Below are 25,991 nucleotides of genomic sequence, written 5' to 3'. Positions count from 1 at the left end.
CCGCCTGAAAGAGAGGGTATTGGATATGACTGTCATGTGAGAATGTTTTTGCAAAAATTATATTATTTAAATCTATTTATAATTATAAGGGGCGATGTGATGGCGCAGTGTGTAGCACTATGCCTCACAGCAAGAAGATCGCTGGTTCGAACCCCAGCTGGGTCAGTTGGCATACTGTGTGGAGTTTGCATGTTCTCCTCGTGTTTGTGTAGGTTTCCTCTGGGTGCTCGGTTTCCCCCACAGTCCAAAGACATGCGGTATAGGTGAATTGGGTAAGCTATATACTCCGTAGTGTATGCTTGAGCATTAGGCTAACAACTCACCTCATTAAAAAACTAAATGTTCTGAAACACCAATATGGTGCAGCTGCTGTAAATATCAACTTTGATATAAATTGCCCTGAGAGCAAGTTAAATTATAAAAAGTGATTTTATATGCATGTCAAGCATATTAAACAAAGGAAAAGCAGTTATTATACGGCTTTCAGGAAATAACTTTCAGGAAAATAAATACACAAATATCATTCACTGTAAAATGAAAATTAGCCTCCTATGTTTAATGTTGAAGTATTTCACTTTAAAGGCAATGAAATGAACTTATTTGTCACTGTAAAAGTAAAATTTCTGCGTCTAGACATAAGATTTAGAGAAAAATGCTATTTTTAGAATAAAATATCAAATGGCATTTAGAGGTTTTTGCATCTAAACTCTTCAAATATATCTACCTTATTTTTCAAGAGTGAGCAAGCCCTTATAACTTAAATAAGTGGAGACCTCCAATCTCATTCCCTTCCATTGATTTTTTAGCCATACAAAACAGCTTATTGTGATACTTAATGCTTAATGTTGCAAAATTACTGTAATTTTAGTGGACACTGGTTTGTAGTGCAAATAGTTCCAAATAGTTTACTGTCATTTGGTATTCCTATTGTCATTTACCAAATGAAATGGATTGTAAGTCTAAAAATATTCGCAGAAATGAGCTTAATTCCGTACTGCAAAAATAGGCGAAAAGAAAAATAAGTCCAATAATAATACGTCCAAAATGGTATTATTTTATATAATGAGAGATAAAACTTGGTGGTAAAACCTCTAGTGATTTGAATCATAGTGGCAAATAAAGATGTACAATTACAATTAAATATGATTTTGCGGCTGTGCTGTGATATGCCTCATACATCAAAGATATTTTGGTGTATAAATCTTTGGGTCACACTTTACATTGATTTCATTAGCTTATGCTAGTTAATGTATTTATTAAAATGACCTAAGAATGAACAATACTTTTACAGCATTTATTAATTGTACAGTACAGTAGTTTTCTAATGCAATATAAAAATCCAAAATGATGTTTCTTAACATGACCTTTATTTCCATTGAATAATGTGAAAATACATATATAAAACTGTAATAAATGTATTGTTAATAGTTTGTTTAAGCTAGTAAATACATTAAAGTAACTTTAACTAATGCAACCTTATTATAAAGTGTTACCAATTTGTGGTAGTATTTGGTATTCTGTATATATATTTACAGAATTAAATTTACTGGGTAAAACCTGTAAATTATGGTAGAAATTTATATATTTGTTCATTCTTCACATTCTAATAAACACTGTATTACACTTTCCTTATTTTGATGTTTCAAAACCCTTAGAGCATGATAAGTATAAATCAGGGTATTTTTTTTTATCTACATTTACCTGTTGATCTTCCTTTTTGTCTGTTTCCAAAACACAACTGTCATCTATCTATTCTACTAACATGCACTTGAGATTGTGAGAAAGCACATTATTGATTATTTTAACCTCTTCTTTCACACAGAATCACTTCTTTCCATTAACTTGCATTGCTTTAACGTTCTCTTTCCTTTATATTTCTTTTCCAGGAACCCAAAAGCGCCCAAAGCCGAATCAGATGAGTGAAGCCCTCTCTGACCTTGCTAGAGGTCACACTCCTTTGCACTGAATGGGCAGTTAAACACAGCCCCCTGATTCCAGGCACGAATACCCACAGCAAGAGAACAAGTCATCTGTGTCACCAGAACACTGATTAACAGAAAACTCTAAACCTCAGAGGTCAACATGGAGTTATGCCACCCTGAAAATGGCGCTCTAGCTGTTTTGCATCACTGAATAAAAGTAAACATGTAATGAAGATTGAAAAAATAATCCTAATGTAAAAGCATCTAATGAATTACACTGCCCTCCACTTGATCATGCCAAAACCAACAATCTACAATGACAACAAATTAAGCATCAAAAATGTACAGACTTTCTGAACTGAACTGCTGAGGTTACATTTGATTGACTCTTTCAGTGATGCATAAAAAAAATAACTGAAAGTAATGTACTGTGGAACAGATGTGACAAATGAGATGAGAACAAACTGCTGACTTACAAATACTTGCAACTGATTTACACAAACAAAGGTAAAAGATAAATGTAGATATATTTTATTAGATATTCAATTTCTATGAAAATATGTAATTCTATACAAAAACAACTATAACAATGACACTGGTTTATTTTTTTTAACTAATTTTAAGAAAGATTTGCCTATGCTTTTAAAACCCCTACAGTCACAGGCCTCAAAAACACTTGCAAAATGGTCAAATATAATCCAGACTCAACATTGTGTATACTAGTGATGTGACTATTGTGAATGATCACATTGTGATATCGATGTTAAAACAATATATAGTGCAGCCCTAATATGAATATTTAAAAATATATATATAATTAAGTTAGGTCAACTTAAAATGTCTAAGTTGAATCGGGTTTACTACTTACTTTTTTAAGTAAAGTGCTAATCCTTTTTTGCAATGTAAACTTTTATTTTTGACAGAAGTAACAGTGAGGTGTTGAGGGACAGAAGCACATACAGTAGATTCAGTTCGTACTGTAGTTTCACAACATGCTAAATTCAGTAGACAATTCTAAGCGTTTTTTTCGCACTGTCGAGCAAAAAAATTAAGACATGAACTGGATTTCTGTTCAGTTCCTTACAGAGCGCTTTAGCAGACAAGTGAAATGTCAGTTCCGCTCCACACGGAATCCAGTCCATTTTTTACTGTATTTGTGAATTACAACTTGATTGGTGGAGAACATACAGTAGGCTACGAACTGTTCAATTAGTATTTTTGTAGTTAAGTTAGGCCACTCTTTAGTGGTGAATCTTAATTATTGAAACACTTTCAAACAACCTGTCAGTTTTATTACTTGCGGATTTGTGCTTTTCATATTTAACTCGTCATATTCTTAAATATATCCAGCTAAATGTGCACTGTTTTACATTACATTTAAAACCTTTTTTTCATAACGAAGACATTTCCTGGTCACAGCCTAAGCTTCCTCTACTATAGGCTGCTCAATACATTTACAGTACAGACATTTACTGCAACATATTAACCACTCACCACACTCAGAACATCCGCATTTCAGTAGAGGATCCTGAAAAATACGAACAAGTTTCTTCTCAGATGCTCGTGACTTTTCCTCCAGCGCTGACAGTACAGATGCTTTATGCAAAAATGTATAAATGTCCATAAAGGCTGATCGTCGCCGTGATCTTCGTATTCTCACTGATTCTGTCATGTCTTCAACTTCACTAAGCCTTGCTTACACGTGATTTAAAGTTCTTAATCAAAGCAGTCGAGCCTAAAGTACTTGTAAATGCGGTTGGGAAACGCCACAAGTGTGTAATTACGTAATTATCGCACGCGACGAGACAGAGATAGATAGCGACCGTTATAATCAACTAATTTTCTGATGGTTGTTGTTGAAGTTTTGTAGCCTTGTGTCTCCTGGCTCTTTTGCACGCGTAGACACGGCGTGTGAAGTCTATAAAACAACTTTGTTAGATGGCAACTAAGAATGGGGTTGCTTGACTTCTTCGACCGACCGCACTTCTGTCACCCACTCCAGCCAATCTGTCACTCCTGACTTTTTCTATGTGGATTCCTGAGCTTCGGCCCGCCCACTTTTGTGTCATCGATGTCGTATGTTGACCAATCAGCAGGCGAAGCGCTCGCATCCATGATGGTGCCAGCTTTTACATTCACCAAATGACCCCTTGACCGCTGTCACCGTGCTCTTCAGTTCTCATAGTGTTGTTTTTTCTTTTACTTTTAACGCAAATAAGAAGATTCACATGAGTTCATTTAAATTTTGTGTAAAAGACAACCTTAGATTTTATTGTAAAGCACCAATTTATACTGATTTTTTTAAAACAGTTTAGCTTTAATTATTTCATATTCTTCAATCGTTTCCTGCCCATTATAGTAGGCTACTGTATTTATTGATATATTTAAACATGTATTTATTACCTATTTATTTTAAATAATTGATTTGTTTTAAATGTATCAATTTAGTACTATTCATTTATTAAAATTTAATTTATTTACTTGAATCAAATTAATAAAAATAATTTATTATAAAAATGTTTTTGTTTATTATATATTTCGTTGTTCAAGACACTAGGTATAATAGTACAAGACAGACAAGACAATACAAACCACACAATAAGTTATGCCAATATTTCATCAAAGGTGACTGATTACACACCTCAATAAGCCTAGGGTTTATCAACAACATTAAAATACTGTTCTGAGAATTCTCCAGTCAACAGATAAACCTATAGATCAAATTTCCCATCAAAGCAAAAAATGATCAACCTCTTACCTTACAAAATAAATCACTTGCACTACACCATCTGTTTTATAAGAAGAATCCTTATAAAATCTTTGTATGGAACCTGCAGCTTATAGAGACTCTCTTTTTAAAAGTTACACCACAGTGGAGCTGTAGATGCAATAGGTTCTAAAGAAGTTTAACTTAACCTGCTCTGAACACAAATAGAATTTTTTTTAACCAGCATATTTGCTTGAGTATATGCCTTTCGACATTCACATATGAACGTCGACACAATGACACATATCATTATCATCACTCATATATTCAGTAATAACATGCCCTAAATACTAAACGGTTTTACTACCATTTAAAACTTGCCCAGACAAATAAAAATCTGGAAAAATCATATCTCTGTTTTTTGTTTCTACATGTCACGTAAACACTCTTTTTGAATTATATTGCACTTATTGAATTATGTAAATGTATGTATGTTTGTTTAAACATGTTTATCTTAATAAAATGTTTCAGTCAAATGTTTATCTTATTCAGATGATCATCAAGCAAAGACCATTTTCCACATTTTTTTCCAGTTTTGTTTAATGCTTTTTCTCCTAACATTTCTACAGACCCTCTTGAACTTCCCTGTGGTCCCCTATAAGGGTCCCTGGGTCACACTTTGAAAATCCCAGCCAGTTTAATAGCTTTCTAATAACCCTGCATTGTTCACTATGAATATTGTTGGCTCCGTGACAAGTTGCTAATGTTCCTCTATTGTTAATTCAGTTTAAATAAAAGCATCTGCTAAAGGCATTCAAGTATAAGATATACATATGTTGTGCCTAAATATTATGCAAAATTAATACTGTGCAAGTAGATATAAACTATCCAAATTTCTTAATAGTTTTACAATTAATCTCGATATTTCAAACAATATGCAATAGAAAATGAGCAAAAATATTTTCTGAAAAAACACAGAAAGAGGATCTCTGCAACTTGGTTTAAAAAAAAATGTGGCAAGTTTATCTTAAAGTAAAATTGCACCAAGCCACACAAAGGTCACTGACCTTAAGGTGAATGCTTATCTCCCATACATTATTTGTGCCATCCAAACACGACATTACCACTATTTGCACTAAATTAATAAAATACACTTTGGATGTACTATCCATGTACTTGCACATTAAATTAGACGTAAAGGACAGAAAGGTCATAACTTCCCGGCTATGTCTTTGAGAGGACAAAATCTGATGCTGTTATGCATGCTCCCATGTGGAATATTTTGAACACAAACTGACCGCCGAGGGCAGAAAAACTGGTTTTATGCCTTTTAGATCATTATAAAGACAATTCACAGTTGGAACTGCAAGCTGGCTTCTGTGTTGACACAATAAGCAGAAGTTTGTGTACTTAAACCGTCATGAGGGTCAGGGCATTAAGATTTAAGGCCACGTCATGTCACAATACTGTAGATGAAAACAACCAACTGATGTTATCGCTATCTGGGCTGTCTATTAAAAATAATTCACAAATAACCCGCAACAAAATAGATTTTATGCTTGTTTTCACCGTCCAACACAAGTTCAGCCAGTCATTTTAAATGGTGTAATGACACTATGTACTTATTTAATTTAAATAAATATATATATATATATATATATATATATATATATATATATATATATATATATATATATATATATATATATATATTTAACACATTTAATGATGATTCATTATCTGCTTTTTGGGGTTTTAAGAAGGAAAAGATTCACTGAACTTCTTCAACAATGAAGTACAAGTCATGTTCTTCAAAACCAGTCTAGTGACATTACTCAGACTTTCATCAGGGGTATGCTTTAGTACTATATCCAAAATAAAATGCAAAACATGTAAAAAAAAAAAAACATCTTTAATCATACATTTATTAAACGTGCACTGCACTTAGATTAAAACGATTTCCAAAGAATACAATTTGTCTCCATCTAGTGGAGAGCATAACAGTACCACAGAGGACAGACAAAACTGCTAACAAATGGAGTGTTAAGCCTGGTTTATATTTATATGGTCAGTCAGTTTGTGCAAGACTTTTTTTACTGTTACACATACACATTTTTTTCACAATATAATTAATACAATTCCTGCCATGTATGTATTTATGTATCTATAACACTGATTAGCATGTACACATTTTTCCCTTAATAATCAATACTGATTGAAAAAAAAATGTAGGTATCACTTTATTTTGACATTTAATTGACTATAAGTTACATTCTCATTGGATTATTAGTAGTCTATCTGCTTAAGATTGGCTGTTGCTGATTGTTGCTGAAACAATATTAATAAACAATAAATAAAAACAGTATTTGCAAGTAAATGTCAACTTTGAGAATTAGAGTAACATATAATCAACAAAATGTGTTAAAAAGAACCATTAAAATAAAGTGATACCAAAATGTATACTTTTGTGGTTTCATTATGTGTGCTCTTCAACAGGCTCAGTAAAGTGGTCACCATGGAACAGGCCAAAATGGAGTTTGCCCTGCTGGGCAGCGGCCCATGACATCTGTAAACTGCTGAAGCGAGCAGCCCATGTGCCGTTATGATCAACCACCACCACCCCGCCGAGACCATCCACACGCTCCTTCATGTACGCAAGAGCCAGGTCACTCGCCTCCTCTGGGGTCTTCCCTAGAACACAAAGAAATTTTTTTTATAATCATTAGGTCACATTTCTCAACACTTGCCACTTTACTTTTTACACAGTCCTCTTTACCAACTTTGAGCTCATCACAGCAGTTAATTTTACATTTGAAATGCACAAGAAAACCTACGTTTCAAACCAAGCCATTCTTCATTAAACGTTTTCACTCTAAAAACAAACTTTGCCATTCCTAAAACTGTAACAAGTACTGCTTTACTCAAGTCACATTTCTTATTGATTCAAGTCTACTTTATATATATATATATATATATATATATATATATATATATATATATATATATATACATATACATATACATATACATATACATATATATATATATATATATATATATATATATATATATATATATATATATATATATATATATATATATAGTAGACTTGAATCAATAAGAAATGTGACTTGAGTAAAGCAGTACTTGTTACAGTTTTAGGAATGGCAAAGTTTGTATAACGTGTATAAGTTTGTATACTTATATATATACACACACATATATATATATATATATATATATATATATATATATATATATTGCAAAGTATGTTTACATCATATTACAAAGTGTCTCTTTTAAATAGCTACAAGACTGAAAGACATAAAGGGATACTGTAGTACTCACTATTTACTCATACTCAAGTAGTTACAAACTTGGAATTTTGTAACACAAAACAGGATATTCTGAGGAATGTTGAAAACTGGCAACCATTGACATCCATAATAATAAAAAAATGCTATGGAAGTGAATGGTTACCATTTTTCCAACATTTTTCGAAATATCTTCTTTTGTGTTCATTGTTCAATAAGAGAAAAAACACCAATGATGAAAGAATCTTTTTGCTTTTGGGTGAAATACCCTTTTATGGCCCGTTTGCACCATGATGACAACTATAGTCGTAAACATTTGAAATGTATCAAAACTTTTTCAAAAACTTTAATTTCAAAACTTTGACTTCTTTTTCAAGTTTTGTCCTAAAATGATTTAACACTTACTATTCTTATCTTAGGACAATTCTGAAAAGCTTTTTTGATCCACTTTAATTATTGACTACTATTTAACAACAAAAGCAGAATAATTTTTTTTCTTAGTTCCTAATTAAAAGAATAGGAAGACAAGTGGAAGCAGTATGATTACAGAAAATATTAAATGAGCAAAGAGAACATAAAATCTCATTATTGTGAGAAAACATACAGTTTGCACAATGTAAGATCTCGGCACTTCAAGTTAACGGGCCCTATCATACACACGGTGCAATAAGGCGTATTAATGCTATTTATTTTTCAGTTTATTCATGACAATTTACATTTGTATAATGTTATTATTAGTATTATTTGTTATTTACATATTTATGTTTGTTTTAATAAAAACAAGTTTAAAAAAAAGTTTAGATTTGTCCACCTGTCAGGTTTTGAAGATGTATGCATATGGGGCACAAGAATAGGACGTGTATTTTAATATAACTATATATTGAATATTTTTTGACCACACTTGGTTATTGTTGTTCTATTATTAGTTTGCTGAAAATTACAACTGAATTTAGAAATAGTTTTAAAACATATCTTTATGCGCTTAACAAAAGAAATTAAATATGTAGGCTAATGGGTGTCTTCAGGGGAGAGCGAAGAACATTGTGTCCTTATCCACAAAAGTAAAGGAGTAAAGTAAAGAGAAAAGTAAAGAGGCAGAACGGAGGAGGCTCATTCCTTATCCTTGTGCTGCAGATGGTCTGTTTAACTGTTTTCTCGCAAGTGAAGCATTCACTTGTTCCACTAACGAAGTCCGCCTTGTAAATAGCAAACGTGCCATGGCGCAACACGACTCTTAAAGGGAATGTGAGATAAGACTCTGATTGGTTTAATGCATGTTATGCTCAAAACACACCCACACCTCATTAAGAGAATAAGCGCAACCCTGTTAAACCATGCGCCAGGGGGCAGAGCGTATTTTTCCATATCTAAATTAGCAAAAGTGCATTTGGATATGCCTTTAACGCTTCTGCGCCATGTGCTTTAGACTTTGCACTTAAGATTGTTAAAATAGAGCCCTTTCTGTTGATTTAACAAAGTAACCCTATGTGAAATTGCATTACTGCAACATCTCATTATCACATTTTTTTTTTATGAGAAAATATATTGTGCATACACAATATGCACCTGTTAGTTGAATACTTTGAATGCTAAAGTTTGTAAAGACAGGATCTCAAATACCTCTCATCAACACTTTTTTTGCCCACGTAAACACATGTATCAATGAGTTCAGCAAAAATATTTGACGGTGTGTTTCCACAAGGCAAAAAGGCACACACAGATCACCTCACCTGAAAACAAAGACCTAAAAAACATACTAGATGGCTAACAAAATGGCCTATTCTTTTGAGGATGTGCAGGTGGGTCAATCTTGACTTGGTTGCTCCCTGAAAGTGCATTATGAACTGCACTGTACAAGACTGACTCAGAGCCATGAAGTGAGCAATGTTTACCGAAACAGACTTGAGGTCAAGCATCTTAATGAGGCCCTCGATCTCCAGTTAATATGTAGCTACAGTAATTCAAGCTATTTATTCACAGGGTCAGTCTCACAGCTAATCATGAGCACATGTGAACCGTCCACATGAGGCCAAGTCAATATACATGTTGCTTCTATATCAGATGCAGATTGAATTATGGTCCAAATGTGACATTTGTAGATACCACTAAAGTACTAAATCTGTACAAATGTGTGTGTACAAAAGCACAGTACACAGAAAGACACATTTCAATTGGCTATATTGCTAGTTTAACTTTAAATTAAGATAATGTGTAATATAATTTATGGCATTATCACTAAATAAACAAGACTGGTTCATTTTCACTCCATCGTAATCAAAGCACTCTCCATTATGCTCAGTTATGTATTATTAGTCTGTAGCTCAAGTTACACTTTCTAGGTACTAGTTGTATTTTAACATAATAATTTATAATCTAACTTGTCTTTGTCCAGGATCTCTCCAGTTCTTTGTTCCAATCACGTGCCTTGAAATTCAAAGCAACTGACATGCATTTCTTGTAAGAGTCAGCATGATTCACTTCTCTCATCAGCCAAAGGTTACGACACTGAAATATATGAAGCATATAAATGCATAGCAAGAAAATGTCATGCTATGTACAGTATGTGAAAGTGTATGACATGATGTTTATATGTTTGAAAATATAGGCATAAACAAACTTTTTAAAAGTAGTAAATTTAAACCTTTATCTTTTGATTCTAAAGCTGATTTGCAATACACTTTCGGACCCATTAAGTAAAGAGAACTCAAATCATTTGAGAAAACCGATTGCCTTAAACATTTAAGTTTAAAAGGTAATATTTACATAGTACAAATTTTTAGCAAAAACACGTTAAATAATTTAATTATAACACTCTTACCTCTCCTTTAACTAACAACAAACCTTAACGGGAACTTGAAATTTGCTGTAACAATCCATTTGAGTTCTGCCTAATTTAATAAGTTTATGTAACTTCTTTCAAATAAGTCCAGTGAGTTTTCAGTAATATTTGAGTAAAATATACTTTTTTCATTTGATATATTTGACTGTTTTACAGTGCATTGCCTGTATATTTTTATATTAAACTCTTAATTTTTACATTAAAACTCCACATGTAATAGATTCGGTGACAGTAACAAGAAATCACACAATTCAATAAAAATGTATGATAATTAATAGGAAGCCAGGGCAACAGGGCAAACACCTAGTAACGCATTACAATAGTCTAACTGACAGGTCATGAAAGCATGAATAAGCTTTTCCGCATCAGACATTGATGGCGTATGTCGAAGTTTGGCAACATTTTAAAATAAGAAAATTGCAGTTTTACAATGCTTGAAATCTGGCCTTCACACGACAGATTGCTATCAAAAATCACCCTCAAATTTTTGACTGAAGATGAGGACTGAATTAAGAATCCATCAAGTATTCGAGAGTGTTCAAGGTTTTTGCTCCAACTATGTTGGTGTTTCGTAACATCTAATTTTTACGAGGTGGGTCGTTAGCCCAAGGCTCAACACCCAACTTGGAGGACCAGGACGTACACACATGCACTATAGAGAATTTAGCTTACCCAATTCACCTATAGCGCATGTTTTTGGACTTGTGGGGGAAACCCATGCGAACACAGGGAGAATATGCAAACTTCACAAGGAAATGCCAACTGACCAAGTCGGGGCTCGAATCAGCAACCTTCTTGCTGTGAGGCGACAGCGCAACCCACTGTGCCTCCGTGCTGCCTGATAGTAATTATATACATTATAATTGAATGTAAAACATATATTTAAATAATAATTTAATAAACAAGATATAATAAATATTCATGGCTGAAAGCTAGACAATTTTGTTATAAAAAGAAAGTGGGTATTCTTACATCTGGGTGAATTTCGGTTCAAGACATTTCACCCAGAACATGTCCTTGTTTTTAAATGCAACAATTACAAATTTTTATATATATAAAAAAAAGCATATAAATACAACAGACATGAAATGTACTGACAAGACAGTGAGGGACAGTTTGATTTGGGGAAAACAAACAAAAAAACAGTATCATTTAAAACTTTAACATTGTTGTTGCACAACATTACAATTTAAAACTTTTTCTATTTGAAAATATTTTATAATGTCATTTTTTCTTGTGATGTCAAAGCTGAACTTTCAGCATTACTACTACTGTCTTCAGTGATTACAGAAATCATTCTATTATGATGATATGCAAAAAGATTCCTTCCAAAAGATTTCTTATTATTAGTGTTGCAAACGGGTGTGCTACTTAATATTTTGTAGAATGTATAAATAGATATGCAAAGTATATTTGTAGCAATATATATATATATATATATATATATATATATATATATATATATATATATATATATATATATATATATATATATATTATTAGTAGTAGTGGTAATATTTTTTAAAAAAGTCAAATAATGCTGACTCCAGACCTTTCCACGTGTTTTGCAATTGCTACAAAAAGAATATTCACAATTAAACTACATACTCTGTGTAATAGCTGGTCATTATGTTTGCAAAAATAAGAAAAAGACCCCGAAGCTTTGTTTGATGTTACTCTATTTAAATGTGCTAAGTAGTGCTGATCATACAGCATATCACATGCCTTGCTCCATGTGGAAGAGAACGAGTCTAGACAGTGTGACCTTCATGATGGCTTCCCCGTGGCCTGTGGGTGAAACTGCACCAATCTTGTTATCAGCATAACCCCCACATCCTGAAAACCAGAGGAAAAAAACACACAACCTGAGTGAGATCTTTCCTTCAAACACACACACACACACACACACACACACACACACACACACACACACAAACAAACTAAATCTGTTGATCCACATTAACTTCCACCCGTTTAAAGCAAATTCTAATAATACTCACTGTATAAGGGTATAAAATAAATGTTTGGTTGTTTACATGCTTAATAAAACAGACAGTTTCAGCAAAAATCTATTTTCCTTTTTTTTCTGGGCTCCGTTTTTATCATTAACTAGTAAGTATGTGATTCCCACAGGTTAAAATGTGTCCTAAGAGAATGTATATGCAGTGTTGTGTGCTAAACTGAGGATTAGATCTGCGGTTTGAATATTAACCCAGCAGGCAACAAGCTCTCATGAGCAGCTGAAAATTACACACATTCTTGCATGTCCAAAAGTCAAAGTTCAATCCCTGCTGCTCAAGTCAAATTGACTGGTAAAGTGAATCTTTTTCAGCATTAAAACACTTCTAAATCAGCTTAAAATAGATCAAATTAAGCCATTTGCAGGTTGATTAATCATTCAAACAAAATGAATTTTGCTGTTTGGTTAAACTCTGTATTTAAAATAATTTGAAACAAGAGAAACTTAATTGTTTGATCTTCAATCTACTTAAATTTGTAAAAGATTAAGTTAATTTAATAATTTGTGTTGAAAGGAATTGGGTGGAACCCTGCATTTTTGGATTTACTTTTTGGATTTCTGGTAGTTTTGGATTTACCAACACACGGTGTGTCTCCCACACGACCCTCCATTTTATTTATCATTCCTCCAGTGGAGGTGGCACAAGCAATGTTTCCATCCATGTCCACGGCTACTGCACCTACTGTCCCCATCTTTCCCCTGGAACACACAAATGAAGAAAATGGCTTCATAAACACACACGTAAACAAAATGAATTATTTATTGCGGCAGTGAAACAATAGTTCACCACAAAAAAATAATGTGGAATATTAGAGTAATATTAGCTTTGATTAGAATGACTTCTGAACAGTTATGTGAGTCTGGAGTTACGGCTTTAAATTAAATATATTTGTATATTAAAAGATATTTTAAAGCAAAAGTGCTTTTCAAGTTACAAAAATAAATAAATAACTGTAATATTAAATGTAATATTAATCTATTTTACTCACATAAACACCTCTGTTTATAAAAGTATTTTAAATAATGATAATAATAATAATCCAAAAAATAAATTATCAAATTATTCTCTCATCTGAGAGAATCGCAGATGAGTCGCCGATGCCCATGAGATATTTGGCCTGCGTAATATCTGGAGCTGTCGGCATTTCAAATCATACCATGTTAAATGAGTTTTGATTGAACATAAAATTGATGATTACCTACAGCCAATGAGAAAGCAGCATCCACTAGTATGGGTCTCTGCAGGCCAGCGGGAGGTTAGGGGAGAAGTTAAAAGCGCTCATTTTCAGTTAATTTGGACCAAAGTAGTGGAGGAAAAACTAGTGGAAATTTGGCAGGTGCAACCATGTCTGTTTGATGTGTCATGTGAGCAATATCACAACTGGGTCAAAAATGAAAAAGTTGAGGAGAAATTACTAATTCCCTTCAAGCTCGGGTGAGCAAATATGCACATTTTCTACCGCATAAAAGGCTTATTTCTCATTATGTAGTTAATAACAAAAGATATACTACGTGTTTTTGGTTGTGAGATGTAGTTTGGACAAAGTTGTTGGCGATTCTTCCTATTATAAAGTCATGCAGTGTGAAACCCCCTGTCGCTGATCCATCTAGCTGTGTAAACGTAGCAGCGACAAAACGCCTGCCCAGATAGTCATGCGGTGTGTAAACATCTGTGACGCGACTATTTTGAAAATCATGTAGTCTGAACTCAGCATTAGTCATCTTCGCCTCAAAGAATACCCCATCCACCCCTTCTTTTCTGGAAAAATCCAGGACAGGGTGGCACGGTGGCTCAGTGGTTAGCACTGTTGCCTTACAGCAAGAAAGTTGCTGGTTTGAGTCCTGGCTGGGCCAGTTGGCGTTACTTTGTGGAGTTTGCATGTCCTTTACATGCTCGTGTGGGTTTCCCCTGGGTACTCCTGTTTTCTCCCACAGTCCAAAGACATGCAGTATAAATGAGTTGTATAAACCAACCTGGCACAGTATATAAGTGTTTAAGTATCGGGCATTCACCACTTAGCCATGTACTGGTATAGTTGGCATTTAATTCTGCCGTGGCAACCCCTAATAATCAAGGAATAGTCCAAGCGAACAAATTCGGAGAAGCTCTCGAGACCTACCTGAGCTCAGACTCCCCTCTCTACTGATGAAACAAGAGGGAGCCCCGGGCTCAAGGATCTTCTGAGCTCAGGGCTCTTTCCCAGGACAGCATGCCAAACACACTTTATTATCAATCATATGTGTGAATTAAAAAAATTAGAAAGATATTTTTTGAGTGCCTGCAATACTTAAAATGAGATACTTCACCCACAAATTAAAGATCTGCCATCATTTACTCACTGTTGATGTATTCCAAAACAGTTTGCGTTGGTTTGTTCAGACAATTACAAAATAAGTTATTTTAAAGAATGTTGGAAAGCATAACCATTGACTTCTACCATATATTAATTTTTGACATCTATGTCAAAGATGAGTAAATGATAACAGAATTTTCATTTTTGAGTGAACTATCCCTTTAATGACATGACTTGTAATGGCCTCAATTTAACACTCTAGTTTGTCTTTTTAAGGCTTTATATTTTGAAACAAAGCCTTTTTACAACCGGCATGAACTCTATAAATATGTATACTATTAGGAACATAATAGGAATTATGCGTTTTGCATTCGACAGATGAAAGACAGTTCAACATGTTTAAAAGAATGTGAAGGTGAACTATGCCTTTAGCTATTGTAGTAACTCTTTCATCTCAGTAGAAGTTCTAGACATTAGACATCTTGTGCCAAAACATTATGTCAGCACTTTGTACCAGTTTTCATTACATAAAAGCTTTACATTTGGCATTCCACAGGGTTGGCATCTGGCTCCAAGTTCTTCTTCCAGCGCATCTTGGCATAGTCTGTGATCAATGACTCCTCGGGCACTTCCGGTACACCCATGCTTCTGGCAAACTTTGAAGCCCCTTCAGCTGTCAGACACAAGTGTTTGGTCTGCGGAAAGAGGACAGACCTGATTATTCACATTACTAATTTGACTGCTTGAAATGAGGGTTATACTGTCATATAACAATTGCACTGAATGTAAGCAAAAAGCACAATGTTTGTATCATTTAGTTTTAGAAAATGAGGTGCTTTTGTGTAGTTTAGAGGTAGTGTTTAAATCACAAATTGAAGATACTATAAATAAATACAATATAAAATGTAACCACATGTACCACAAAACCAGTCAGAAGTGTAAAAATTTTTTTCATTGAGATTTATACATTACCTGAAAGCTGAATAAATATGTTTTTCATTAATGCATGGTTTGTTGGGATAGGGCAAAATTTGGCAGAGAAACAACTAATTTAAGTTGAGGTTTCAACAAAATCAAAACATTAGGAAAATCAGTTTAAAAGCGGTCTAAATTAAGTGCTAAGTAATGCTTAATATACCATTAATATATTAATATGTTAATTTAAACAAAATAATTTACATAATCACATTAAAATGATTTAAATTAAGTGCTTTGAATTGCTTGGATCAATAATAATGTATTGCTAATCATTACTATATATTTATAGTAAAAAATATAAAAATATCTTCATGCAATATGATCTTTATGTATTTTTCTAATGTTAATTGGAATAAATGATTTTGACCCATTTAATGTTTTGTTTTTTGGCAAGTTTTTGCAAGCATTGTTTTGTGGTCCAGGGTCGCAAATTAAAAACAAACAAACAAACAAACAAAAAAACATTTGGGATATACACACTGTGAGGATTTTATTTAATGTATTTCTCAATGCTAAATTTTATGAAACTGAATTTGTTGAATAGATATTAAAGGTGCAGTAAGTGATATGCCAAAATGCTAACCGCTTAGCATAATATCTTTGAAAACAAAATATCTTTCCAAAGCCAAGCCTGAAAACACAAACTCACACCTTAAAGATGACAGTCGATAATCCACTAGACTAGATTGTCATTAGCATGCATGCAAAGATGGCTGTCTCACTCTCTCACATGCTTTGTCCCAAGCCAACTGCTGTATGCTGGTTGGCCAGCGGCATACAGGAATTACACTTATTAGTAAGCCATACTTACATGCTATTTCAGACCGAATATTCAAAGTAGCATGGTAAACAATATAGGGAGCACGTCACAGGTTGTCATTGTTCAAAAATGAACCAATGTGAATACAATGGAATGGGTGTGCAGATGTACAAATCTACACTTATTGACAGACAGTTTGTCTACTTATTAGAATTATGGGAATTGTTGGCTCGACAATATTTAAATGGATGAACATTTTTTAGTTTTATGTCTTACCCAGAATGAATAAAATAATACCCAGAGTGAATAAAAATGCATATAAATACATTTAGATCATTTACTTTAATCATCACTATTGGAATCTGAAGAGACTTTCAACCAGCACAACAAAACATGTTTCTGAACACAATCACCAACAGCACTTTTAAAGATTGTATTATTGTTTATGTTTTAAACAATTTATTGTATTATTGCTTTTTAAATGGAGCTAAATATGGGATCTTTTGTAAATCATGTTTTGGCCATAAATATAATGCATTGATGCATGTGCTGGTATGTGTTGTATACACAGTTTCCAACATTGAAATGTAATATACAGTACATGTTTCTAAAGACCAGAAATTGGTGAATGAATGATTACATCAGTACAAATAAAATAAAATGACGATAAAAAAATACTTGTTTGTAATTGCAGATCAAGGATTTATCTAAGTTTACTTGACAACAGAGCATGGTGAAAACATATTTTGTACATTTTTAAAAAAAATATCCAGCTTTCCACACATTACATTACCCATTACTTTACCTTCTCCATGACAAGCCTGGCTAGTTGCACAGGGTTAGCGATTCTTCTTACGGCAGAAACAGCCCCGCTGTCTAGAGTGCTGCCATCCATCACCAATGCATCCATCTCTACCTCCCCCTTAATATTTAACACTGACCCTCGACCTGTGACAAACAAAGATCATCCATATTTTTCCTAGATTAATTATTATGCATAATATGTTCACCCTTTTCTTATGCCTATGTGGATGCTTTGAGTGAATTATGAGAATGAATTATTATAAAATGTTTTTTTTTTTAAACTGGCTACAATAAGATAACATTATTCATAGTACATTTGTTAAATATTAAAAGCCAACTTGTATTAAATAATAATAATATTCAGCAGACTATAAATAACAGCAAAAACTCAAAACTTGCAGCAATATTATTGTGTTGTAGGGAATATTAAAAGAAAAAAAAACATTAAGAATTTGCTAAGCTTGTGACACCAATGTCACATTAAAATACTAGGCCTAACATTATTTACATGATGGAGGACAAAAATAATGCACTCTCACAATATAATACCTCTCACTCAGTATTTACATACTGTATATGGATTAGGCAACTTTTCAACTGGAAACACTAACGGGATTTGAACTTACTGTATATTTACTAAAAATTAATCTTAGAAAATAATCCAAAGCTAAAACATTATTCATATACGAAGTAAAATTCTATTAAATCTAGCACATTTAGAAGGTTGGTGCCTATAGAACTGCAGATATAATGCTGTTGCCTTGATCACTGCAGTAAACAAAGCAGCATGATGTCAAATCCAGCAGGAATTTAATGATTTCATAAACTACACAGCATCCTGATATTCACAGATTTTATTCAGGCAAACTTTAGCCTACAATCATACATTGCATAATCAAAAATGATGTAAAATTTAATACCTTGAAAAATGGCATTTAAGACTTTTAAATACTTTTAAAGGCCTTAAATTTCTCTACATTGATTTATCAACTTTTAATATTTGTTATGACCCAGCGGACACCCTTGGTGGTTACATTTCTTTAATTGTTTAAATGAGAATTACGTGTACCTGCATTGAATCTTGGGTTGGTTTCCATCAGGGCCACTGCTTCAACTACAGCATCAACGGCACTTCCGCCCCTCTGAAGGATGGCATATCCAGTCCTGGCTGCCTCTTTCACTCCAATTGTAGATTCTTCAGTTCTTTCTTTAGGAATATGACCAGCACCTCCATGCACCACCACCACCGGCAGCATATCTGTCACCAAAGTACCTGGAAAAAAATAAAATAACGATAAGGTAAAGAGATGATGGAAAAAACAAATATAATGCTTTTTTTTTTGCATTTTCAATTATATCCTTAAGTAAAACAGACAAGTAAAATGTATGCTTTTAATAAATTACCACATATTAGTATATATAGGGTATGATTGTGTGCAGTTTACATTGTACAAGAAAGTGTCCAAGTAGCATCAAATGGCAGTCGGTTTATAAAAGATCTAATTGAACTAATTATTTGAAAAATACCATTGTAAAAATCAAAAGAAATATATTGAGGGTGTACCAGTATCAATACTAGTCTTCAAAGTTCTGGTGTCACAGCTGCAGCATTGGATTTCATAGAGATAAAGTTGGTTCTATATGTTCGCGCATTCGTTCATTTAGCAGTCTCTATATTGTTTACCATGTTACTTTGAATATTTAATCGGAATTAGTATGCAAGTATGACATCAAAACAACATTAACACTATATCTAATTCACTGTGAACAATGTTGTTCTTTGATGTTCATTTGCATCTTATATAATTTCCCCATTTAGAATTATAAATAATACTAAAAATAATACTTTTTCTGAAATTATATTATTAAGGAGAATGTCTGAATATCCGAATATAAAACCAATTTTACCTCTATTTGAATTTCTTAATGAGTCAAGTACATACAGTATGTAGGAAAAATAATCACTTATCACTCATTTTTTTAATTATAATTTAGCTATATTTTAATTATCTATTTGTTTTCCTGTTTTAGTAAACCTTTACTTATTTGTTCTTCCATTTTAATTACTACAAAATTAATATTAATAGATGTTGATTTATTACAAATTAGACAAAGTTTTGAATTTAGTACACAATTATCTTAAAACAAGAGAATTACTTAGTATATAAAATGAGTATTTATTAGTTAAGTCATAGGACATTAGCATTTTAAGCTATATGGTGCACAATGTCTTCTTTAAATCAAAATAATCACAGTTGGTATCGTTTTGCTGGATCGAAACATATATAATATACACTCCCTAAGGCTACACATGTTTAGCCTAAGACCGAAGACATCATACAGACACAGTAAATAACAGACTCTTTATTACTAACTTAACCTACCCCAATAAAAGAGGAATACCTGAATACCTAACATCAATACCTGAGCGCAGGTAGCCTTATGAAAGCGCAAACTAATATTTTTAATTCTTTAATTTCTTTGACAGTGCATATTATTTTGCGATTTCCATATAATTTGCAAGCTGTAATCAGACTGAGATCCACTCATAAAATAATGATCTACTGTAAAGTTAAATCATCGAAAAGAGAAACTGTCATAAACAAATGACCAAAATGCATCATTTTATAGGTTATTTTTGTGTCAGATGCACGTGCCCAGATGTGTATAAAATTGTATCTGACAAAGGTTGCTCACCAGATTATTAACAGAAATATAAAGCCGCAGACAGCTAAAATAAACGCTCTAGCGTTACTAGCAAATAAACCTGGATACTCCGTCACGAGGACATAAAACATGAGAGCTTGGACACGTCATAATAGCTACACTGAAAACAACGCCAAACTAAAAGTCCTCTGAGAGAAACTTTATTTTGCTTCTGCATGCAATCGTTGGCTTTAATACATGCTGAAAATATTGAGTAATCTGAAAAAGAACTCCCTTAGATGACAATATTATATTGAATAATAATTTTCGACTAAATATTAATTTTAAAAACTAGCCATGAACTGATCAACCTGTTTCGCACACTACTCATTATGCATATAATTATTGTATTTAGCAAACCGTCCATACAGGTGGATTAGCCTATTTTGCAATTCATTCATGTTGTTTTGAAATATGCTCTTTGTTGCATTTTTATAGCCTATTTAAATAGGTAAGTGAACTATAAATATGTAATACTGTATATCAACTTGTGTATAAACCGCAGGGTTTCTGTAAGACATAAAAAGTAAATTCCCTTCTTTAAAAACACTTTAAAACAGAGCAGTCTTATTTAATGAATTTTAAAAGTTTATTATAAAGTAGCCTGGTTTAATTTTGATCAATTTCACTTAAAACAGGAAAATTTAATAGTTTCTTAAATTTGGACATTATTTGGTTTGGGCGGCATGGAAAACAAAGGCAAGAAAACATATAAACAGAAGGCACATCTTTAGAAATTACAGGAGAATTACAGTGCTTTAAAATAGCCTGCTATATATTTTTATTATTTTTGTTATTAAGTAATAAAACAGAAACTCTGTAATTTTAAAAACAATTTTAAGTTGTAAGTACTTTTTTATTAATGTTATTTCAATTGTAAACGGAAGCTAATCAATAAAAAAGCCTAGCAATAAAAGTTTTTTTGTCTTAATATGAACTGCGTGGTATTATAGTAGTAGCCACATACAAATATAATTTATTTCCACTCCACTGACTGAATATTCATTATTAGCCTACTTATTATGTGCGATTGCAGCCAATGAGATCATCGCCTGAGTTGGACGCTTTCAGATTGAAGACCCGTTCATTCTCTCAAGCCTATGGCGTGAGAATATAGTTTTTATGGTCTATTTTCAATGCTTTTTTTTTTTTTTTTAGATCCTAAGTTTTATTTTGTTCTGTGATAAATATTCTTCATTCTTCAATTTGAACAGTTGTTTTTTTAAAGGTTTAGAAAATAAACAATTGATTTTTAATAAAGCAAATAAAAATAGCCTATCTAAATTTAAATAATATCAAGCGTCTGATCGTTGTATCACTTTATTAGCGTCGTTTGTGAGTTATTCTGTAACAAGTCTGCGTTTCTATTATTAGCTCCTGAATTTACTCGACTTGCACTTTCACAACATGCTGTTCTCGGTCTCGTCCACGAGTCAGGCTCGGTGAATCTCAAAGCGTCGGCCACTGGTGGATGCGCGTCACCAGCGCGCTGTGATTGGAGAGCGAAAATGGGATGCTGCGCGCGCGTGCGGCGAGCCTCCATTCTCAAATGAGAGTGCGCGCGACCGTCTCGAGGAGGCGTGCGCGCGCTTGAGGGGCTGCGGTCCCATTGACTATTCCGTCTCCCTGACAGCGGCAGCATCAGCAGCAGCAGCGCGAGCACGGAAAAACAGAGCACCGTGCGGACTCCGCCTTTGCTCCCATCATCCCGCCTGAGAGCCCGAGCTCCGAGGCGGCTACATCAACCGGCGCAAGACACCCCTCGTCGACTCGCACTTATCCCGCGGATCAGATATGGACTACCCTTAACTGGACCTGGAGGGGAGAGGCAGGCGGGCGGGCGGGGGGTGGGGGGGAGAGAGACAGGAGAAAAAGCCGTATAGGAAGAGAAGCACAACCGTGGGTGCCCGCCGCAACGATGAACGGTTCGCCACGCTCGCGACAACCGCAGATAAGCCATCGGACTATGTCCTGAATAGCGGTTTACATAGCGGGGATTGTGCAACGATCAAACAGGGGTAAAATATGTCCGCCTCGGTGGGGCCCCGCGGCGGCCCTCGCCCACCCACAAAGCAGAACTCCATGCCCGATCTGCCGGACCTCAGTCACCTCACCGAGGAGGAGAGGAAGATTATCATGGCTGTGATGGCTCGGCAGAAGGAGGAAGAGGCGAAGGATGAGGCCATGCTCAAGTAAGACATCACGCTTCACAGGGAGCCTGTAGTATTCGTGCTGTTCTAGAGACCAAAAGGCAAACAGCTTGTGATGCTTTCTGTAGGTGCATCTGTTTGCTGTAGCCTACTAATAAAGCCATCAGGCTGTACTCCTGCACCTGAGCTCCTGTGTATATGCATGTGTGTGTGTGTGTGTGTTTGTGTGTGTGTGTGTGTGTGTGTGTGTGTGTGTGAGTGAGTGAGAGTGGGTGGGTGAGTCTGGCCATGTATGTCCACTTATAGGCACCTGTCATGGAGGTGCAACACTATGTGTGGATGTGTGTATTCATACACATCCATATGAATAAAGCTTCTTAGATATCTAATGAAGGTCCATGCAGGTGACTGGTCACAGGTGTAGCTGTGAAGAGAGAGGGGTTTATCTACATGCAAGAACTAATTCGACACATTCTGTTGTTAAGTGCGATGGATTTATTTCAGGCATGACATCTGTCATGTCACATTAGTTAAACTCATCATGCATTTAAAAAAAAGTGTTTTCCTCCACTATTCACCACCGGTGTCAGGATTCCTGCCTGGTCACGACAATATTTCCGTGCATCGTCATCATGACCGTCAGGATCCTTAACCCATTCATTGAAATCTTCTGTGATAGTAGTTGTGAGCATCACTCACAGCTGGACTAAATGCAGCTTCATGTTATCCTTATCTGTTTTATTTGTTCTTTGAGATCATTTCTTTTCTTTAATAACTTTATTCACGTAGCACTTTTCATTTAAAGAATTGAGCTCACAGTTTTTACAAAAAAAAAAAGTTTTTATCGGCATTGAAGATATTTGACCAACCAAAAACTTTTGCATTCCACAAAAGGCCTTTTATAGTTAAAATATTGTTTGCACTATTCCTCTTAAAAGAACTGTTGTTTACTAATAGCTTCTCCTATGACATTGCATAGATGCAAGCACCGAGTACTTTACGTGAAAGCTTATTTATATGACATGAGATCTTATTTATGTGCAGCACTTGTCTGCTATTTACATGTAGGATGGTTTATAAAGTTTTATTCTGAATGGCTATTTGTGGTTCATCAGTGCTGTTATCATGAGTGTGAAGATGTTTCTTGGCTTCCTGTCCACCTGGCATTCAGAGGCCATCATTGCTCTTATTACATTAGCTGTTGGCCACCTTGAGATTTGAAATCAGATTTATGCATTTTAAATTGGTTCACTGAGCAGCTACAATCAATAACTTAACCACTTCTTGTCCTATGTTTCTCATAGGAAAAAAGCATGCTGTTATTTAATTTCTCAGCATTTGTCACTAAAATCCGCTAGATAGATCAATAGCATTGTTTTGAGTAAGTTTACCCCTTCGGTCACACAGTATGTAAAGACCTCTACATACAGGGCTCAGCATATTTGAGTACACCCCTTACAAATCTCTCTATTAAATTAATATTTTCTATTGGATGATGTACAATATTATATTTGTGTATATACATTCGATTAGTTAGTATTGAAGCAAAATCTGGAGCTAATCTATAAAAATACCTAGCCTAAATAAGTAGCCCAAGTTTATATGTTAGGGAAAAATATTACCTAAAAAAAATCAAGTCAAAAATTTTGTAGTTTTATTATTTTTTGCAATATTTCACATGCATTTAAATTTATTATCTTTCAATTTCTAAATATGTTTGGTGACTAAAATATTATTTTAATAAATATCTTTAATAAATCTGTTTTGTTCAAATTCACCAAAATATATAACCAATATACACTAAGAAAAGGATAAAAATATTCACTTTCAAAATGGGTCGAACTCATGCTGAGCACTGTAAAGCACTGTTTTTATTTGCTGTACAGTATGTGTGAGATTTGGATACAAATAGCTTCCCGCTCTTAAAAGAAACTACTGTCTTGAAGCAAAAGCTAGAGGTCGACCTCATAACACTTTTGAGGCTTTCAGAAAAATAACAATACCTTGTGTGCTAGCTTTAAGGCGATAGTTTACCCTAAAATGATTATTTACTCAAACCTGTAACTTTCCTTTTTGATCTCAAATGTAAAATACTTTGATAAATGTTTTTATTTTGGCTTTATAATTTTCTTTTGTGCTCTGCAGAATTAATTTCCATTCTTGGGTGAAATAGCTATTTTTGGTATGCTGGTAAAAGTTACTTTGAAAGGGCTACACATCTGTGAGATTAACTGACTGTCTAAAATGTGTTTGTACAGAGAGGAGAAGCCCATACAAGCAAAAACAGTGAACCTGGTTGGGAACAAGAAACCACCTCAGCAGAACGACATCAGGTAAACATCTCTATAGACCATTTTGAGAGATGTAAACAAAAAACAATGATCCCAATGTATTTCCTGTTTTACATTTTTAATTTTTATAGCTTCCGAGAATTAACTATATATTTTTGAAGTTATGATAGAATTGCTTCTTGTTACAGTTATGAAATAGTTTGATAACAAGCAGGAAATGTTCATGGGCCAAAAACATGACCACATTGAAAGGGTCTATAAGGTTTAATTACATAAAGTTAATAGACAATCAGATGTAAGTGAATGCTTTTTTGTTGTAGCACTTTTGTATAGTTTTGTTAGTTATTTGACTGATATGACTGCTGTTTCTATAAATGTGAGACAAGACAGTCTCAAAATCAAAAAGTGTGCCTTTTCAGAGTAAAGATGTTTAGAGAAAGTTTTATTAACAGCTTGTGCTTGGTTTAAACCTGTGTGTGATTTCTGTGTTGTTAGTTAATTAAACACATCTTATTATCGTTGGTTCTGTTTGTTTGCAAACTAACTTTGGTTTTTGCACTGCATTGTAAATCATGTTATTTAATCTGTGCATTGTCAGATGACACTATTGTTTACATCGCAAAGATGTCTATTTGAGTAAATGCTAAACCCTGTAGCACTCTTGTCCAGTTTTGCTAGTTATTTGACCTTATATGACTGCTGTTTCTATATGTCAGTCAATGAGAGATAAAACCCTTAAAATCCAGGAGCCCTACATGATAGTGAATAAAAGGTCAAGTTTTACCTCAAGCAGGTGCTCTGTGCTGGAATTTTATTGCAGCTGTTGGGTATTTTATAGAAGCGGTGTGGCTAAAAAATGAGACAAACATATTGTCCATGGCATTTTTGACATAATCCTTTAATACTTTAAAAGGCTGCTTTACTAAATTCCTTTACTTCTTTACTTTATGCATCTTATCATCAAATGGTTGCATTACTGTATGTGTTTTCAATCTTCTCTCTTATTATACCTGTTCATTGGTGTCACATTGAAGCTGCTGAGAGTGGCACTGTTGTAAATCCTTTCTTTTAGTCTCATTATATTTTCCTGCAAAAACAAGAAAACAAATCTTGGTACCTGTGGTGGTGCTTTAGAGTGCTGACGGAGTAATATTTATGCTACATTCAATTATTTATGCACACCAGTATTGCCCTGGTTCTAGCTGG

General features: G+C 33.9%; 2 protein-coding genes across 48 annotated transcripts in view; one reads left to right on the top strand and one right to left on the bottom strand.

Annotated features, from left to right (window-relative positions):
* Window positions 1–6,522: 6,522 nt before the first annotated feature.
* On the bottom strand, window positions 6,523–20,442 carry asrgl1 (asparaginase and isoaspartyl peptidase 1). 4 transcript variants are annotated; one of them, XM_087277880.1, is made up of 7 exons: window positions 20,336–20,434; window positions 18,708–18,911; window positions 17,640–17,782; window positions 15,637–15,791; window positions 13,350–13,501; window positions 12,508–12,618; window positions 6,523–7,320 (listed from the first exon to the last, which is right to left on the bottom strand). In XM_087277880.1, exons 2-7 carry the CDS (start codon window positions 18,892–18,894, stop codon window positions 7,106–7,108), a joined length of 963 nt encoding a protein of 320 aa, XP_087134006.1. In that variant the 5' UTR covers window positions 18,895–18,911; window positions 20,336–20,434; the 3' UTR covers window positions 6,523–7,105.
* Window positions 20,443–21,952: 1,510 nt separating this feature from the next.
* Window positions 21,953–25,991, top strand: part of rims1a (regulating synaptic membrane exocytosis 1a) — a 132,226-nt gene continuing 128,187 nt past the window's right edge. For all 44 annotated transcript variants that reach the window (XR_015506000.1, XR_015505997.1, XR_015505999.1 and 41 more), the window contains exons 1-2: window positions 21,953–22,536; window positions 24,753–24,827. Coding sequence is in view for 33 of the 44 variants with exons in the window: in XM_087279441.1 (XP_087135567.1) it covers window positions 22,370–22,536; window positions 24,753–24,827 (242 nt within the window). In the remaining 11 variants the exon portion in view is untranslated. The remainder of the gene's footprint in view (window positions 22,537–24,752; window positions 24,828–25,991) is intronic.

The sequence above is a fragment of the Danio rerio genome, chromosome 13, assembly GCF_052040795.2.
Source record: "Danio rerio strain M-AB ecotype USA chromosome 13, GRCz13ab, whole genome shotgun sequence".
In the NCBI taxonomy this organism is placed as follows: Eukaryota; Metazoa; Chordata; class Actinopteri; order Cypriniformes; family Danionidae; genus Danio; species Danio rerio.
Note: the sequence above shows the minus strand (reverse complement) of the source record. Positions and strands in the feature narration are given on the sequence as shown.

Bases quoted from the DNA above. Each gene is read 5' to 3' on its own strand.
- asrgl1 (XM_087277880.1), bottom strand. From the start codon at position 18,894: ATGCTGCCGGTGGTGGTGGTGCATGGAGGTGCTGGTCATATTCCTAAA. The intron at 15,792-17,639 runs GTAAAGTAATGG...CTCTTTCCGCAG, and splicing joins CCAGGCTTGTCATGGAGAAG to ACCAAACACTTGTGTCTGAC. The intron at 12,619-13,349 runs GTAAATCCAAAA...TCTGGTTTTCAG, and splicing joins AACTACCAGAAATCCAAAAA to GATGTGGGGGTTATGCTGAT.